Source organism: Notamacropus eugenii, chromosome 6, assembly GCF_028372415.1.
Source record: "Notamacropus eugenii isolate mMacEug1 chromosome 6, mMacEug1.pri_v2, whole genome shotgun sequence".
Classification (NCBI taxonomy): Eukaryota; Metazoa; Chordata; class Mammalia; order Diprotodontia; family Macropodidae; genus Notamacropus; species Notamacropus eugenii.
In genome coordinates this window covers 45,022,896-45,039,880 of record NC_092877.1, presented here as the reverse complement: position 1 = coordinate 45,039,880, position 16,985 = coordinate 45,022,896, and the positions used below count along the sequence as shown (strand labels likewise).

The 16,985-nt window shown below is 41.1% G+C and overlaps 1 protein-coding gene across 1 annotated transcript in view; it reads left to right on the top strand.

The window, feature by feature from the left end:
* Positions 1-8,866: 8,866 nt before the first annotated feature.
* The window catches only part of SLC49A3 (solute carrier family 49 member 3), a 54,566-nt gene continuing 46,447 nt past the window's right edge, over positions 8,867-16,985 (top strand). Inside the window, 3 exon segments of the mRNA XM_072619729.1 lie at positions 8,867-9,214; positions 9,216-9,300; positions 9,303-9,460. Of these exon segments, the coding sequence (XP_072475830.1) occupies positions 8,882-9,214; positions 9,216-9,300; positions 9,303-9,460 (576 nt within the window). The 5' untranslated portion in view covers positions 8,867-8,881.

The following is a 16,985-nucleotide window of genomic DNA, read 5'->3' as shown; positions in this document are numbered from 1 at the left end:
ACATTATCACCATTACTATTCAGTATTGTACTACAAATATTAGTTATAGCTATAAGACAAGAAAAAGACATTGAAGGAATAAGCCTAGGCAATGAGAAAAAAAAAACTACCACTTTTTGCAGATGATATAATGATATATTTACAGAACCATAGAAAGTCAATGAATTGAAACAATTAACAACTCTAGCAAAGCTTTAGGATGTAAAGTAAACTCACACAAATTATCAAAATTTCTATATATTACCAGCAAAACCCAGCTGGAAGAGATAGAAAGAGAAATTTCATTTAAAATCATTGCTTAAGAATCTACCTGTCAAGACATACGCAAGATGAACACAATTACAAAATACTTTTCCCACAAATAAAGATAGATCTAAACAAATGGAGAAATATTTATTGCTAATGGGTAAGTCAAGCTAATATAGTATAAATTACAATAGCACCACAATTAATTTACTTGTCAATGTCATACCAACCAATCTATCAAAGAATTATTACATAGACCTAGAATAAATAATAAGAAAATTCATTTGGAGGAACAAAAGTTCAAGAATAGCAAGGGGATTAATGAAGAAAAAAGTGAAAAAATACATCCTAACAGTACCAGATTTCAAACTCTTAAAAAGCAGTAATCATCAAAACAACCTAGTACTGGGTAAAAAATAAAGTGGTTGAGCATTGCAATAGATTAGGCACATAGTGTATAAACAGAAATGACTCTAGTAAGTAACACTAAGATACAAGATATTAGGCTAAGACAAAAACTGCTCAGAAAACTGGAAGGCAGTCTGGCAGAAATAGACCAACTTTTCACACCATGCATCACCATATAGCCTCAAAATAGGGGCATTATTTAGACATAAAGAGTAATATCATAAGCAGATTAGAGAAGGATAGAAAAAAATTACCTTTCAGATCAGAGGATAAGGGAAGAGTTTATGACTGAATAAAAGGTAGAGAGAATCATGGGAGGTAAAAATGAATATTTTTTATTGCACCAAATTAAAAGGGTTTTACATAAACAAAACCAATGGAGCCAAAATTAAAAGGAAAGCAGGAAACCTGTGGGAGGGATTTTTTTAAAAATTTTTTTCAGTGTTCTACAATCACTTCCATATATCTTAGATTTTTTTCCCCTCCCTCCTCCTCCTTCCCAAGGCAGGGGGGCTTTTACAGTAAGTTTTTCTATGAAGGTTCCATTTCCTAAATACATAGGGAACTGAGTCAAATTTGCAAAAATAATTCACAAATGGTCAAAGGATATGAACAGGCAGCCTTGGGAAGAAGTCAAAGCTACCAACTGCCATGTGAAAAAATGCTCCAAATGGAAAAAATGACAAACATTGCAGATGTGGAAAAAATAGAAACACTAATGGAATGTTGGCAGGGTTGTAAACTGATTCAACCACCTTGGAACTATGCCCAAAGGACTATAAAACTGTGCATAACCATTGGTCCAGGAATACTGCTATTAGGTCTGTACTACAGAGATCAAAGAAAAAGGAAAAGGACCCATATATACAAAAAAATTTATAGCAGCTCTTTTTATGGTGGCAAAGTATTGGAAAGTGGAGGAATGTCCATCAGTTAAGGAATGGCTGAAGAAAAAATTCTGGTATATGATTGTGATGGAATACGATTGTGCTGTAAGAAATGACAAAGAGAATGGATTCGGAAAAACCTAAGAAGACTTATATGAACTGATTCAAAGCAAAGAGAACAGAAACAGGAGAACATAATGACAATCAACTGTGAAAGACTTAGTTACTCTGATCAATACAATGATCAATGACAATTCCAAAGGACCCATGATAAAAAAATTCTATTCTCCTCCAGAGAGAGAACTGAGGAATTTTGAGTGCAGATTGAAGCATATGTTTTCACTTTCTTTATTTTTCCTGGTTTTTGCTTTGTTACAACATGGCTAATGTGGCAATATATTTTTCATGACTTCATATGTATCATTTTTTTGCCTTCTCAGTGGGTGGGAGAGAGACTGGAGGGAGGGAAAGAATTTGGAACTGAAAATAAAAATGTAAAAATTTAAGAAAAAGTTACTGTGGAATGTATTTTTATAAAACACTAAATAGTGTCATGGTGTTCAGTTTTGTGTAAATGGGAAACACACCAGTGGGAAATGAGGAAATAATAGTGAGTAATAGCAGTGTATCCCATTCCACCCCCTCAAACATCTTCTTCCCCACCCCCCCTACCCATTTTATATATATACATACATATATATATATATATACATACATATATAAAATCATGACAGGGAGGAACTGTTTTGAACACGAAAACTTGTTTAATCCCCCAAAGCAGAGAACATTTGAATACTTTTCTTTTTTTTAAATTTTAATTTATTTATTATTTATTTATTTTTTAGTTTTCAACATTCATTTCCACAAGATTTTGAGTTCCAAATTTTCTCACCTTCTCTCCCCTCCATCCACCTCAAGACAGCATGCATTCTGATTATCCATTCCCCCAATCTGCCCTCCCTTCTACTACACCCCTCTTTTATCCCCATCCCCTCTATTTTTCTTGGAGGGCAAGATAGATTTCTACACCCCATTTCTTGGATATCATATTTCCCAGTTGCATGTAAAAACAATTTTTAACATTCGTTTTTAAAACTTTGAGTTCCAACTTCTGTCCCTTCCTCCCTCCCCACCCATCCCCACTGAGAAGTCAAGCAATGCAATATAGTCTATACAGGTGCAGTTATGTAAAAAAAACTTCCATAAAAATCATGTTGTGAAAAACTAACTATTTCCCTCCATCCTATCCTGCCCCCCATTTATTCTATTCTCTCTTTTGACCCTATCCCCCCTCAAAAGTATTTACTTCTAATTACCCCCTCCTCCCATTTGCACTCCCTTCTATCATCCCCCAGCCCTCACTTCTCCCCTTCTCCCCTACTTTCCTGTAGTGTAAGATAGATTTTCATAGCAAATTGAGTATGTATGCTATTTCCTCCTTAAGCCAAATGTGATGAGAGTAAGGTTCACTTTTTTCCTTTCACCTCCCCTCTCTTCCCTTCCATTGAAAAAGCTTTTTCTTGCCTCTTTTATGTGAGAGATAATTTGCCCCATTCTACTTTTCCCTTTCTCCTTCCAGTATATTCCTCTCTCAACCCTTAATTTTATTTTTTAGGTGTCATTCCTTCCTATTCAATTCACCCTGTGCCCTCTGTCTATATGTGTATAATCCTTTCAAATACCCTAGTACTGAGAAAAGTCTCAAGAATTAGAAATATTGTCTTTCCATGTAGGAATGCAAACAGTTAAACTTTAGTAAGTCCCTTATGATTTCTCTTTCCTATTTACCTTTTCATGCTTCTCTTGATTCTTGTGTTTGAAAGTCAAATTTTCTATTCAGCTCTGGTCTTTTCATCAAGAATGCTTGAAAGTCCTCTATTTCATTGAAATTCCATACTTCTGGAATATCATATTCCAAGTCCTGCAATCTCTTAATGTAGAAGCTGCTAGATCTTGTGTTATCCTGATTGCATTTCTACAATACATGAATTGTTTCTATCTAGCTGCTTGTAATATTTTCTCCTTGACCTGGGAGCTCTGGAATTTGGCTACAATATTCCTAGGAGTTTTCCTTTGGGAATCTCTTTCAGGAGGTGATTGGTGGATTCTTTCAATATTTATTTTACCCTTTGGTTCTAGAATATGAGGGCAGTTTTCCTTGATAGTTTCTTGAAAGGTGATGTCTAGGCTCTTTTTTTGATCATGACTTTCAGGTAGTCCCATAATTTTTAAATTGTCTTTCCTGGATCTATTTTCCAAGTCAGTTGTTTTTCCAGTGAGATATTTCACATTGTCTACTATCTTTTCATTCCTTTGGTTTGTTTTATAATTTCTTAATTTTTCATAAAGTCATTAGCTTCCATCTGCTCCATTCTAATCTTTAAGGAATGATTTTCTTCAGTGAGCTTTTGGACCTCCTTTTCCATCTGACCAGTTTTGCTTTTTAGGGCATTCTTCTCCTCATTGGCTTTTTGGATCTCTTTTGCCATTTGGGTTAGTCTATATTTTACAGTATTATTTTCTTCAGCATTTTTTTGGGTCTCCTTTATCAAGCAGTTGACTTGTTTCTCATAATTTTCTTGCATCACTCTCATTTCTCCTCCTAATTTTTGCTCCACTTCTCTTACTTGATTTTCAAAATCCTTCTTGAGCTCTTTTGTGGCCTAAAACCAATTCATATTTTTATTGGAGGTTTTGGATGGAAGAGCTTTGACTTTGTTGTCTTCTGTTGCATGTTTTGGTCTTCCTTATCACTTCTAGTAAGATTCTATATTCTGATTCTTTTTTTGGTTTTTGCTCATTTCCCCAGCCATTTACTTGACTTTTGAGCTCTTTGTTGAGGTAGATCTCTACTTCCAGTAGGGGTCAGGGAGTATACTGTCAGCTGCTTGATTCCCCCACAATCTATGGGCCTAAAGCTCCAGGAACAGTGACTGACTCTGCCCCTGCTGCTGGTATGGCTGCCACAGGTTCTCCTGCCCCCTCTACCACCCTGTGTTAAGTTCCCAAAGATCTCATGCCTGCATGAGATCTTTCCTCTGGGCATGAATGAATGAGGTGGGAGCAAAGATGATATGCACTTCGTTTATTCTCAGCTAGCTCAGGGTATATATAGGCATTCTACTTCCATACATGCAAGAAGTTTGTAAACACTATGTGCTGAGCTTACATGCTTGGCTGTTGTTGTTCTTGCTCAAAATAATTGTGAAAGTTGGTTATTGCATAAGGGTGGTCCATCATATAAGTCATGCAAGAACATGTTGTCTCAAGAGATTTCTCCTGAGGGCATCATGACCCTGATAACCTGAGAGTTCCAGATTCCTTACAACCCTGGGGTTCGGGCTAGACCACTTCACTCTCCTGTACTGGTCCCACAGCCTTTTTCCACTGACCTTCCAATTTGTCCTCAGCGTTTTGGGGTCATGAAGTCTGGAAACCACCACAGGTATGAGAGATTCAGTTTCCCCAAGGTCTGCTCAGGTCCCTTCTGTGCCCTTCTGTACACTGGACTGCACTCTTCTCCCAGCATGGTGTGATAGACACTCCCTGGCAACCTTCCAGGCTATCTTGGGCTGGAGATTTGCTTCATGCCATCATTCTGTGGGTTCTACAGCTCCAGAATTTGTTTAGAGCCATTTTTTACAGATATTTGGCTAGGCTTGGGGTCAGTGCTCTAGAAAATGCATGCTGTTACCATAATTTTCCAGAATACCTTTTAAATAACTAACTCCTTCAGAAGGTCCAAAATTTCAAGTCCCAAGTCACAGGTCTGGAAATTGAAAGAGGGTAGTAGCTGACAATGGATTGGGGGAAAAAAGCCCATTGGATTTAGTGAGTAGGTTGTTGGTGACTTTACAGAGATGTCTCCTCAGAGTGGTAGGGACCAGTCCAATTTATTCTAAACCCTTATACATCATTCATTTTTCAGAATAACTTGAGAGATTTTTGGCCCTAGATGACATTGCCTCAAGGATGTGACGTTGCAGTCCCTTTTTAACCAGGGTGGAGGAAGCAGGAATGAATGAGGTAAAAGGACAGGCTAATGGCTTCCAGAACTTCTTGAAAGGGCCCAAGAACTGCCTTGCCCTGGGGTACTCAACTGTTTATATACTTTTGCAAAGGAACTTTCTCTACATTCTCTGACATTTGGTCATTAACTGAAGTTGGAACCAATGCTCCGTAGTCACGTTTTGTCTTTTTCTCTCCTTGAATGCTGAAATATTAACCCAGTTCTGATGCCTGGGGGTTGGAAAGGTAGCTTTCTAAGCTAAACCCCATTTGTTGAATTCTGCTCTGAAGTGCCTTCCAGTCTGGTAGCCTGAGTCAGTGACTCTGGAATTTCAAGCCTCAGTGACTCAGAAGTGAACAGCAGCAGATTTCCAGGTTGTTTCAGTAGGGAAAACAATAACTCTATTTCCTGATGAATTAGTATGATGGAGGCAGTACTTGTTAGAATAGGTCTGTAGTTTCATGGTTTCACCTGACCCTTCACACTGACCTGAAGGGCCGCTGATAAAGTCCTGGTGTTATTTCCTAATTAGGCACAGAGTTTTCGTAAAAGCTCTGCCCTTTACAGGTGACTTACATTAGTTTTATCTCAGATGTGTGAAGAGCCAGAACTATCCATATTTCCACTGCCTGGTGTATCTTGATGTTCCCCTGAAGACCTGCTCTGCTACTTCATTGTCTAGACCCACTTTGGGGAGGGAGGAACTCCAACTGACTCTGGGCCAGGCACATCAATCACTTGGGTCACCTGGACTCACTCCTCTCTCCAATCCTGCAACTCTGGAGCTAGCTAGGCTCCTCCCTATGTCCTTTCCTTTTCACCCAAATCTGTACCTCTTACATCATTATGCTTGTAATGGTTTCACTTCTCAACAGGAGGTGGGGGTAGGGGACTAGTTAATAAGTCAAGTGAATAGCACTTTTTAAGTACATAACTCTGTGCTAGGTACAGTGGTAAATGTTAGGGCTATAAAGAAAGCAAAAAATCATTGCTTACTTCAGGGAGACTGAATTCTAATGGAGGAGATAATGTGCAAATGACTACATATGTACAAGGTGATGAGGACTTGAGAGATATGGATACAGGAACTCCAAGACTGGAGTTCCCCGTGTGGGCCTTCTGGGAAAGAATTCACAGACTCAAGCATTCTTGAGGTCAAGGTAAAGATTCATTATGCTTTACAGTGGGCAAGAGTTCTTAGGGAAACTGCAACCTTAGAGGGATATAGGTAAAGTTTATATAGGATATTCTTTAGTAAGACATGTACCAAATATGCTAACTAGGTGATTCAGGGTGGGATTAGGGAGTAGTTAAGGAGTGGTTAGTCCCTAAAGAAACATGCATTTTTGGTATGCAGGTATTTTACCCAGATTCATCAGGAAATAGCCCAAGTAAGGGGCTACACGAAGGTGCGATTTTAGGCCTGAAACACCACTAAGTCAACCAGAGGTCAGGACTGACTAAGGAACACCAGGCTGCTCTCATCAATGTCTTGTTAGACAAGATAAATATAAGAGAGTATACGTATGTCTAAGTCTAGGATACATATAATTGATCAGTATGTAGTAACTGTTGTTATGATCCAGTATACAGCCAGCTCAGCCAGAACACACCTGATTCAGTCTAATAAATTCTACAGGTGCACTTGGCTATTGTAGCGGGAAGGAAGATAATGATTGTTGGTGGGGCAGGCTATGTCCTTGGGCTGGGGAGAAACTACGTGATACAGTGTTTTGAGGCTAGGGAGAAATGTGATTTTTAAAGAGAAATGTGATTTTAGAATTGGGATCCAAGCACATGTACCCAAGCACCCCATCACAAGGTACATGTACCTCTCTCTGTCTCTGTCTTTGTTTCTATCTTTCTGTCTGTCTCTCTGTGTGGGTCTCTATCTCTCTCTACAGGATAAAAGGAAGGAATCTCAGAGGGAAATCACTTATCTTGGGGAGTAAGTGAGGAGGGACCCCACCTCCCCCATTTAGCCTGGAGAAGAGAAAACTGGGGGTGGGGAGAGAAATGATAGTTATCTTCATAGATGTGAAGACATCCCAGGAAAGAGGAAGTAGATTTGTTCCAAACTGGAGGACTCAGAACAGTGGCTGTAAGTGGCAACCAAGCTAATTTGGACTTCGCATAAGAGGAAACTTGCTAATTGTCTAAAAGTGGAACAGATTTTTTCCTAAAAGTGGGCGCACCACTTAAGGTCTTTTCAGTAGAGGCTGGATGAGTGACAGACAGGTATGCCCTAGAGGAGGTTTACTATAGGTTGGGCTGGATGACCTCTGGAGTCCCTTCCAACTTCAGGATCCTGATTCTGTGGTTCATGTGTTTGAAACCCAGGTGATCAGTTTGCCTACTGTGCTAGCCCCACTCAATCACACAATCTGAATGTGAATAGATAGGAATGTCCAGGTGCCTCTTTCTTGCTCATGTCACTAGTAGGTTCACAACAGATTGGTGGGATTGGGTGGAAAAGCACAATTCCAACATCGCTTCCTCATTTCAAATCTAAGAAATAAAAATGAATTGCAGGGAGATTCCCATCCCAAGTCACAAAGTGTTAGGATTACTCAACACTTGCATCTAAAATCCGTCTTAAGCCTTGTCCCAAAGCCCATTGTTATGAGAGCCTGACTTGCCCCGGGGAGGGTGGAGCAGAGTTGTCTAAATCTGCAGCCTTCCGCCGCACCCTTCGAGTCTCTCCTTTGGAGACTCTTCAAACATGAGGCTAACCTCTGGACTCTCCAAAAGCATAGCATGGAGTCCACTAAGGAAAGTCACAGACCAAAGGGCTTTGGGACAAGGGTTACACCGTTTGGCTTTTTAAACCCTTCATCTTACACCTTCCTCCCTTCCACGATTCTTCGTGCTCTGTGATCCAGTGACAGTGGCCTCCGGGCACACTCCGCCCCAACTTCAAGCATTTCCATCGGCTGCTTCGCCTTCCTGGAATAGTCTCCCCCCCTCCTCTCCGCCTTCTGGTTTCCCTCGACTCCTTCATATCTCAAAGTCCGATTTTCTGCAAGAAGCCTTTTCTAGTCCCTGATATTTTCTCCGACATGATTCCCTTCCAGTACATTTTGTTTACATGCTGTCTCTACCATCATATTACGAGCTCTTCGAGAGCAGGGACTGCATTTGGCCTTTCTCTTCATCTCCAGTACACACAACAGTGCCCGGCACAGGGAACGGGCTTAGTTTGACAGACACAACACTTCTATCCCAAGTAACAAGTGGTTACAAAGTGTCTCTCCCTGTGAATCCCTAGGACGCTCCTGGGAACTCACTGTTCGTGAGTAAGCTCTCAGCGCTGGGCAGACCCTAGAAGGAAATGCAGCTCACGGATCGCCAGGAGATCTGCGACCCCCAACAGACTTTTCAGATGCCCCAGCGCTCCAGGTGCGCCCACACTGGGCACGGGACACACCCCTCCCTGCACTGCATGGTCCCGCCTGCCTCTGTCTCACTTCTCTGCTTTCCAGCTCCTCCCCTCCAGATCCCTTCCTCCCCACCCGGAGTTGGCCCGGTTGCGTCACGCAGTGTGGGGGACATCCGCGTGTGGCATGGAGGCGGGAGGCTGGGGCCGGGCGGTGGGCGCTGGTAGAGTGATAAGCAGGCGACCACGGGTGGAGCAGAAGGTCACCCGTGGGCTGTGACGTGGGATTGATCCTCCGGCCCGGCCAGCTCCGCGCCGCCGCGGAGTTCATGCCACAGGGCGCTGGAGCAGGCTTCTCGCTGAGCCACTTCTGCCCAGGGAATGCCGGACGCCGCCGCCCCTGGCAGCCCGGACTCCCCCACTGTAGGGAGCATGGAGCCCAGAGCTCTGAGCGGACTGACTGGCTACCAGACCTACAAGCGGCGATGGTTCTTCCTTCTGGTCGTCTCCTTGCTCAGCTGTTCCAATGCTCTGGTGCGGAGCCGGAGGGAGGTGGGAGTAGGGGAGAAGGGGAGGCTGGCACCCTGGGCCAGGAGCCGGCCGGGTCCATCTTCAGGCCGGAGCCGGGGGCGGGCGGGGCGGAGGCACTCAGAGACTTGGTCCGATTGGAGACCAGCGAATTCTGTCTCCTGCTATTCTGTTGCGCTATTAAGGCTGTACGGAAAAGCAGAAACAGAAAACAGAGTCCAATCAGGCCCCTTCTTTAGAGAGGGAGAAACCGAGGCCCAGAGCGGGGAAGTAACGTGCTTACAGGATGCCAGCCCTCTGCCTCCCAGCTATGGCCTCTGAGATGGAGTAGCAAAGGTACCTCGTGGGGCTCAGCAGAGCAAGCTAGGATGTGGAAGCCGCCAGAAAGATTTATATGTGGAACTTGGCATGTTTCTCTTTAAAATTTCATTCTGGTCTGATCTGGACTTGTGATTCCACCGGTGAATAGGTGTAAGGAAACTCCCTCTGCCAGTGCTGATTCAGTAACTGTCTTGCAACTTATACACCTGAAAGTCTTATTGAGTTGCCTGGGATATTAAGAGGCTGCTGCTACCTTCTCAGGGTCACACAGCCACCAAGTGCCAGAAACAGGCCTTGAGCCCAGGTCTTCCTGACTCCAAGAATCCCTCTCTGTCTGCTATAACATGGTGTTTGTATAGTCTGAAACAACATTTCTTCTTTTTAGAAACCCAACTTAAATTATTGGCCCTCTGGGAAATCTTTCCCCATCTCCCCTCTGATTACTACCTTTCCCCTTTTGACTTTATGCAGATCTTTGCCTTGCGCCTCTCTAATGTACTAAGGCAGCCCGGTGGCACAGAGGATAGAGCTGGAGGTCTGGAGTCAGGAAGACTCAGCTTCCTAAGTTCAAAAACTGGCCTTAGACACTTACTAACTGTGTGAGCCTGAGCAAATTACTTAACACTGTTTGCCTTAGTTCTTCACCTGCAAAATGAGCTGGAGAAAGAAATGGCAAACCACTCCAGTGTCTTTGCCAAGAAAACCCCAAATGGAGTTATGAAGAGTCAGACATGACTGAGCAACAATGTGTACTCATCTTGCAATAGCTGGTATTACAGTTCTCTTTTTGTCTTGTCTTTCTACTAGAATCCATGAGGTCAGAAGCTTAGGTTTATTTATATGTCCACTCAGCACCGTATTCAGTATATAGTAAGTATTTGATGGATTTTTGTTATGGCCTCTTGGCACAACCAAGGAAGATTTCCTTCCCTCCCTAGCCTTGCCAAGGCTTTACTGGATACAATTTTAAATGGAACTAATGCATCAGAGGACTTGCAGGGGAGTGTGTGGGCAGGAGGAATTTGTTGATTTTCTTTCAAGTATTGTGGGCATTGGAAGGTGGGGAGAGTATCAGATACTGTCAGTGCCTGGACCTTCTATTTTCAGAGGAATTTCACCCTAACAATAGAGCCTTGTCATGACTTGGACTGTCTCAGCTTCTCTTTAAGACTAAGATCCCTTCTGGTTATAAGATGCAGCTATACAGTATACTAATAGAGCAAACATTTTTATTAATCACATATGAGCTGTGCAAATCGCCTATGGAATTTAGATGAGACATAGCCTTTTCTTTTAAAGGACTAGTAGAGCGATAAGACACCATCCCAGTGTACATGCAGCTTAGAGAACTGTAAAAGTACCACGTGGGTTACTGAAGCATGACTGGGGTGTTAAGAGGAATCCAACAAGGAAAGAAAAACTATCAGAAGAAAACTGGATTTTAAAAGGCAATTAGGAACTGAAGTGATAAAATGGGAAGGGTAAAGAGAAGCTCTTCTAGGCCTAGGGAGCAGTGTGAAGAAGGCACAAAGCCATCATGTGACATATTTGCTGGGGGTGGGGATGGGGAGGAATGGATGGTCAGAAGTTATTCATTACTAGAAATCCACAATTAAAAAGGTAGGGGGAGAGACCACTAATCAAAAACTAGCATTTCCTAGTCAAGCACCACCATTCACGTCTCAGAATCAATCAGCCGCAGCTGACTAGGATGTCATGTTCTGTGTGTATGTGTCAACAGTATACAATAAGAGAGGAAAGATAGGGCGTTCCATTGTGGAGGGCTTTTAATTCCGGGTCAAAGAAGGTAAACTTGAATTAGTAGAATAGTAATTCTCTGTCTAAGGAAGATGAGTTCAGCAGCCCTGGGAAGGATAGATTGAAATGGGGGTAGGGGGTAGGGTGGGAAGGAGACCTGTCAGGAGATTCTTGCATTCAAGTCACCTTTTTCCAGGTAGGCTTTTTACTAGAGTCTGGCATTTAGAAAAGTACGAGCTGATAGAGATGAAAGATGTATTGTTAGAAAATCATGGGACTTGGTAAGTAGTTTGCATTTCAGAGATGAGGGAGAGTGAAGAGACAAAAACACTGAGTCATAGACAGAAATGGGATGAAATTGGAGAGAAGAGTATACATTCAGGAAGACAGAGAATAAGCTAATTTTTGGACATGTTGACTTTAAGATGCTGATGAGATAGCCAGGTGGAGACAGATTAGGGTAGGCCAAGCATATGGACTGTTCCTTCCTTTATCCCAAACCTTGGGACTCTTGGTGAAAATCCTGTTCTACCCATCCTGTGCTAGCAGATAACTCTTGTTTCTCCCCTATGCCCACCTCACCACTCCCTGTCCCCACCTTATCTGGGAGCCTTTGAAATTATTTGACCCCATTGCCACTACTCACAGAGAGCCATCCAACTCCCAAGAGACATTCCCTCTGAACCTTGCCTTTACTGATAACATCAGCTTGACCTCAATATGGTAGTAGGAGTGAGTGGTGCCAGGGTAACTAGGGCCATTCCACCTGCTGCCCAAGCTCTTCACTGGTGGTAACAGGGATGTGGTAATAGAATTTCATTATTGAGAGCTCATGAATCATCAGTCCCTTTGGAATGTTTGGCTAGGGAATGCTACTTATTCTTTCTAAGACTCTTTTAAAATTTGGCTGCCTGAAGGGTCAGAGAATATGTCTAACTGTGCCTCAATTTCTCCTCTTTGGATAGCATAAACTCCAAGTTAACATCATTTCCTTTTCCCTCAAAAGATTTCTATTTTGATCTAACATGGATTTTGGAGCTGGGTTCAAATGTTGACTCTGCTAACCCTGTTTGACCTCAGTTTTATCATCTGTTAAGTAAGAGGTTTGGACTTCCAAGGGCCCTTCTGGATTCAGGGTCTTCAGGACAAAAATGTACCATCATGTCACCTAGTGTTTTCATTGACTGTCCACCTGCTTGGAACTCTCTCCTCATTTCCATCTCCTAGTTTCTCAGGTTTCTTTCAGGTCTTAACAAAAATCCTTCTGCACAAAGTCTTTCTCAATCCTTAATCTTAAGGTTTTCCCACTGACATCATCTCCCGCTTATCTATATCTCATTTCTACATAGTTTTCTTTTCATGAGATGATGAGCTCCTTGAGGAGTCTTTTTCTTCTTTTTGTATTTTTGGTTGTGTATTGACCTGACTTCATGCAGTTATCCAAGTAGTACAATGTCTGACACATGCTGCTGTTCATTTGTTTCAGTTGTGTCCAACTCTTCATGACCCCATTTTGGGTATTCTTGGTAGAGGTACTGGAGTGTTTTGCCATTTCCTTCTCCAGCTCATTTTATGGATGAGGAAACTGAGGCATACAGGGTCACATAGCTAGTAAGTGTCTCAGGTCAGGCCTTCCTGACTCCAGGTCCTGTGCTCTATCTACTATGCCACCTAGCTGCCCATTGCCCATGTGTTCACTGCCTGGCACATAACAGGTGCTTAATAAATGCTAGATGACTGACAAGCTCGGGGTATCCTTGATTTTGCCCCTAGGTTTCTTTTTTCCTTGAGTCTTGGGTCAAGTACTCTGTCCTTCATTTCTCCACACTCTGCATTAGGAATCTCAATCCCTCACCCAGCCTTAGCTATCACTTTTACACAGATGTCTCCCATACCTGTGTACCAGTCTTGATCTTTCTCCCAAACTCCAGGCCTGCATCTCTAATCACCTTCAGAATATCTTATTATACCATATAAAGCATATTGTATTTGAATGCTTTTGACCCTTGTCTTACTTCTTACTCTGTGAGTTATTCACTAGGACTCAGTTTTCTCATCTATAAAATAATGAAGGGCTTGGGGTAGATTACCTATAAGACCCCTTTTTGTTCTTAATCTACAATTTTATGATCTCTACTTTGATCTCCTGCTACTTCTTCAGTCAGTAGGTCCCAGATGGAAGAAATGTTTGCCTAGAGAAAAGAAACCTTGGTTGAGGATGGAGTGGGGAAGTCACAATAGCTGTCTTTTAAGTACTCAAAGAGCTGTTATGTCAATATGGTAGATTTTGGCTCAAAATAAGGAAAAAGTTCCTAATAATTTCGAGTTGTCTAAAGGTAGGATGGGCAGCTTCTAGGGTTTAGTTTTCTCCCCACCCTTTAGGGGCAGAAAGACACTTGTTCAAGATGTCACAGAAGGATTCCTATTTAGGAGAAGGTTAGGAACTTTTTATCTGCCAACTCTTTAGTCATGCCTTGAAGCTAGCTGTCTTCTTACCTTCTTTGTTTCTTTGATGGCCCTACTGTTCTCCCAGGCTCCTCACCTCAGTCACCTTTGACCTTTCCTTCTCTCTCCACAGCATTTTGGTTTCCAAGTCCAGTTGTTTCCTTCACCACAATTTCTCTCATGGGTATCCCCTTCGTTGCACTCATCCTCTCTATTTCAGGCCTTATCACCTCACACCTGTGTAACAGGGTCATCATCTTCACTCATCTTACTCATGATGCCAGAAGGAATGGTCAGTTCTCTTCAAATTACTTCCCATGGATCAGACTAGAATTTGGCTTGGCATTCATAACCCTCCATGATCCATTTCTAATCTCCTCCTTTGCTAGCCTTCTCTCTCATTGTTTCCCTACAGAAGAAACCTTTCAGCTACATTAAGCTCCTCATTTCTCTTCACTGGCCAGGATTATTTCCTCTCCTTATGTTTTTCCTCATGCCACCCTCCTTGATTGGAGTGCCTTCACCCTCTTCTTTCCCTTTCTGAATTTTACTCATTCTTCAGGAGCCAGGCTGTCCACCATGTCCATGACACCTCCCCTGGCCCAGCCACTGACCCTAAAGCAGAAGTCGAATGCCCGCTCATCAGATATGGTGTAGTAAGCATACTGTTAGATGGTTGGCACGCAGCCTTCTGACTGCCACATTCTGTGATTCTGCAATTCATACGCAACTGCCGCTGATTTCCATTAAGCCTTAGATATACTTCAGACACACATTTGCACTGGATGGGGAATAAGCCACATTGTCTCAGCACCAAGAGTTTGGGATTTGGAATCAAGGAACCTATGTTCCTTGATGTTCAGATCTGAATTCTGCTATTTGCTGTTCTGCCACCTTTAGCTAGTTACCCTCTCTGGTCCTTAATGTCCTTGTCTACAGAATGATGGGGGTTGACTAGATGATCTCTGAGGTCTAAATATATGATCCCATAGAATGTATCTAAATTGAGAAGGTTGGATTAGATGACCCCTAAGGCACTTTCCTCTTTACATTATGTTTTTTGTTGTTATTGTTTTTGCTTTTTTCCTATTTTTTTGGTAAATTTTTTATATTTTAAACTTAAATACAAAATGAGAAAAGAATAAAAAAAAAACCATGTACACAACTGATCATAAGAGAGGATTCAATATAAAACAATACATTTGTTTCAAGAAAACCTGTCTAATAAGTACCACATATCATTTTCAAAGCTGTCCAGTTTTTCTGTGCTTCCCTGTTGGTTTTCTTTTGTTCTCTGCCGTGCACTTTTTAATTTATTCTTTTCCCCTTCTCTCTCTGCTCCATCCTAAAAAAGGCTGCAATTAAGCATGAGTATATATACATATACATAGATACCTATAAATACACACACATATACATACGTACTCATACACATATATGTAAGATCATACTGTCATTATTTCCTCCTATCATTTGTTCTCTGAGGGTGGGTAGCATCTTCTTTCATAAGTCCAGGTCTTTTCATGTTTTTCTAAATCAACCAGCTCATCATTTCCTACTCCACATCAATCTTCCAACCCAATACTTCCTATCTGAGAGATTATCTATGAAAGTTCCCTCCCCCCAATTTTCTGTACTCCTGTTCTTGACTACATAGGTTTTATTTATACAAGAAAATTTTAGTTTAAATAATTAAAATTATCCTTTTTATACTTCAACAATGTTCTTACCTCATAATACAGTTTAAGATCTGGTACTGCTGAATCTACTTACTTAACATCTTTTCTTCCCCTTATTTCTTTGAAGTTCCTGACCTTTTGTTCTTCCAAATGAACTCTGTTATTATTTTTTCTCAGTAGAATAATTTTTTTAGTAATTTAATTGATATGGCATTGAATAAACAGATTAGTTGGGTAAAAATGTCATTTTAAAAATTATATTGGCTTTACCTACTCATGAACAATAAGTATTACTCCAATTATTTAGATCTGAGTTTATTGGTATAAAAAGTATTTTATGTTTATGTTCATATAATTCCTGTGTCTGTTTTGGCAGGTATATGTTCAGGTATTTTATACCATCTAGGTATTAAAATAACCTAAAACAATATTGGATGGTATTGCTGACCCATAATACAGTTTCCCTATTTTTCACTTTTGATTAAATCTAATGTAACTTTAAATTTGTCTGAGATCATGATTACTACCTCTGCTTTTTTATATACTAAATTCTACTCCTGCTTTTTATTTTATCTTTGTGTGCATCTCTTATTTTTATGTTTCCTGAAAGCAACATATTGTTGAATTCAAACTTTTAATCAGCTGTTTCCATTTTATGGATAAATTTGTCTCATTCGCATTCTAAGCTACAATTTTTTGTGTATTTTCCTCCTGCCCATTTTTCCTCATTATCCTTCTTCACCCTCTTTACCCTATCCCTCCTCACTCTTCTGCTATACTTCTACCTACTACCTTGCCCTCCTATTCCTTAAAGTACCCACTCCTCCAAAAAATCCTCACTTATCTTCTTCCTGCACCCTATTCCCTTGCCCTCTTATTTCTTAATTTAGAAGACTTTTATTCCCTTCTGGATACATATGTTGTTACCTCTTTAACCCATTCCTGATGAGAGTTAGGGTCTAGCACTACCCACTCTTGCCCATTCTAGCTTCTTCTGTGTCTTTTTTTCTTTTATGCCTCATTTGTATGAGATAATTACTCCGTTTTATCTCTTCCTACACAGTTTTATTTATTTTTTTAAAAATCACCCCATCATACCCTGCTCAACACACACCTTTCTTTCAAATTACCCAAATAATGATGACAATCATGAGAGTACTGCTACTATTTTCACACATGAAGTAAACAGTTTGGACCTCACTGACTCCCTTATAATTGGTCTGTAATGTTTACCTTATATTTCTCCTGGATGTTATATGTCAAATTTTCCCTTAAGTTCTGGAGGATTTTTGCCACAAAAACCTGAAAGTCTTTGAGTTCATTAAATA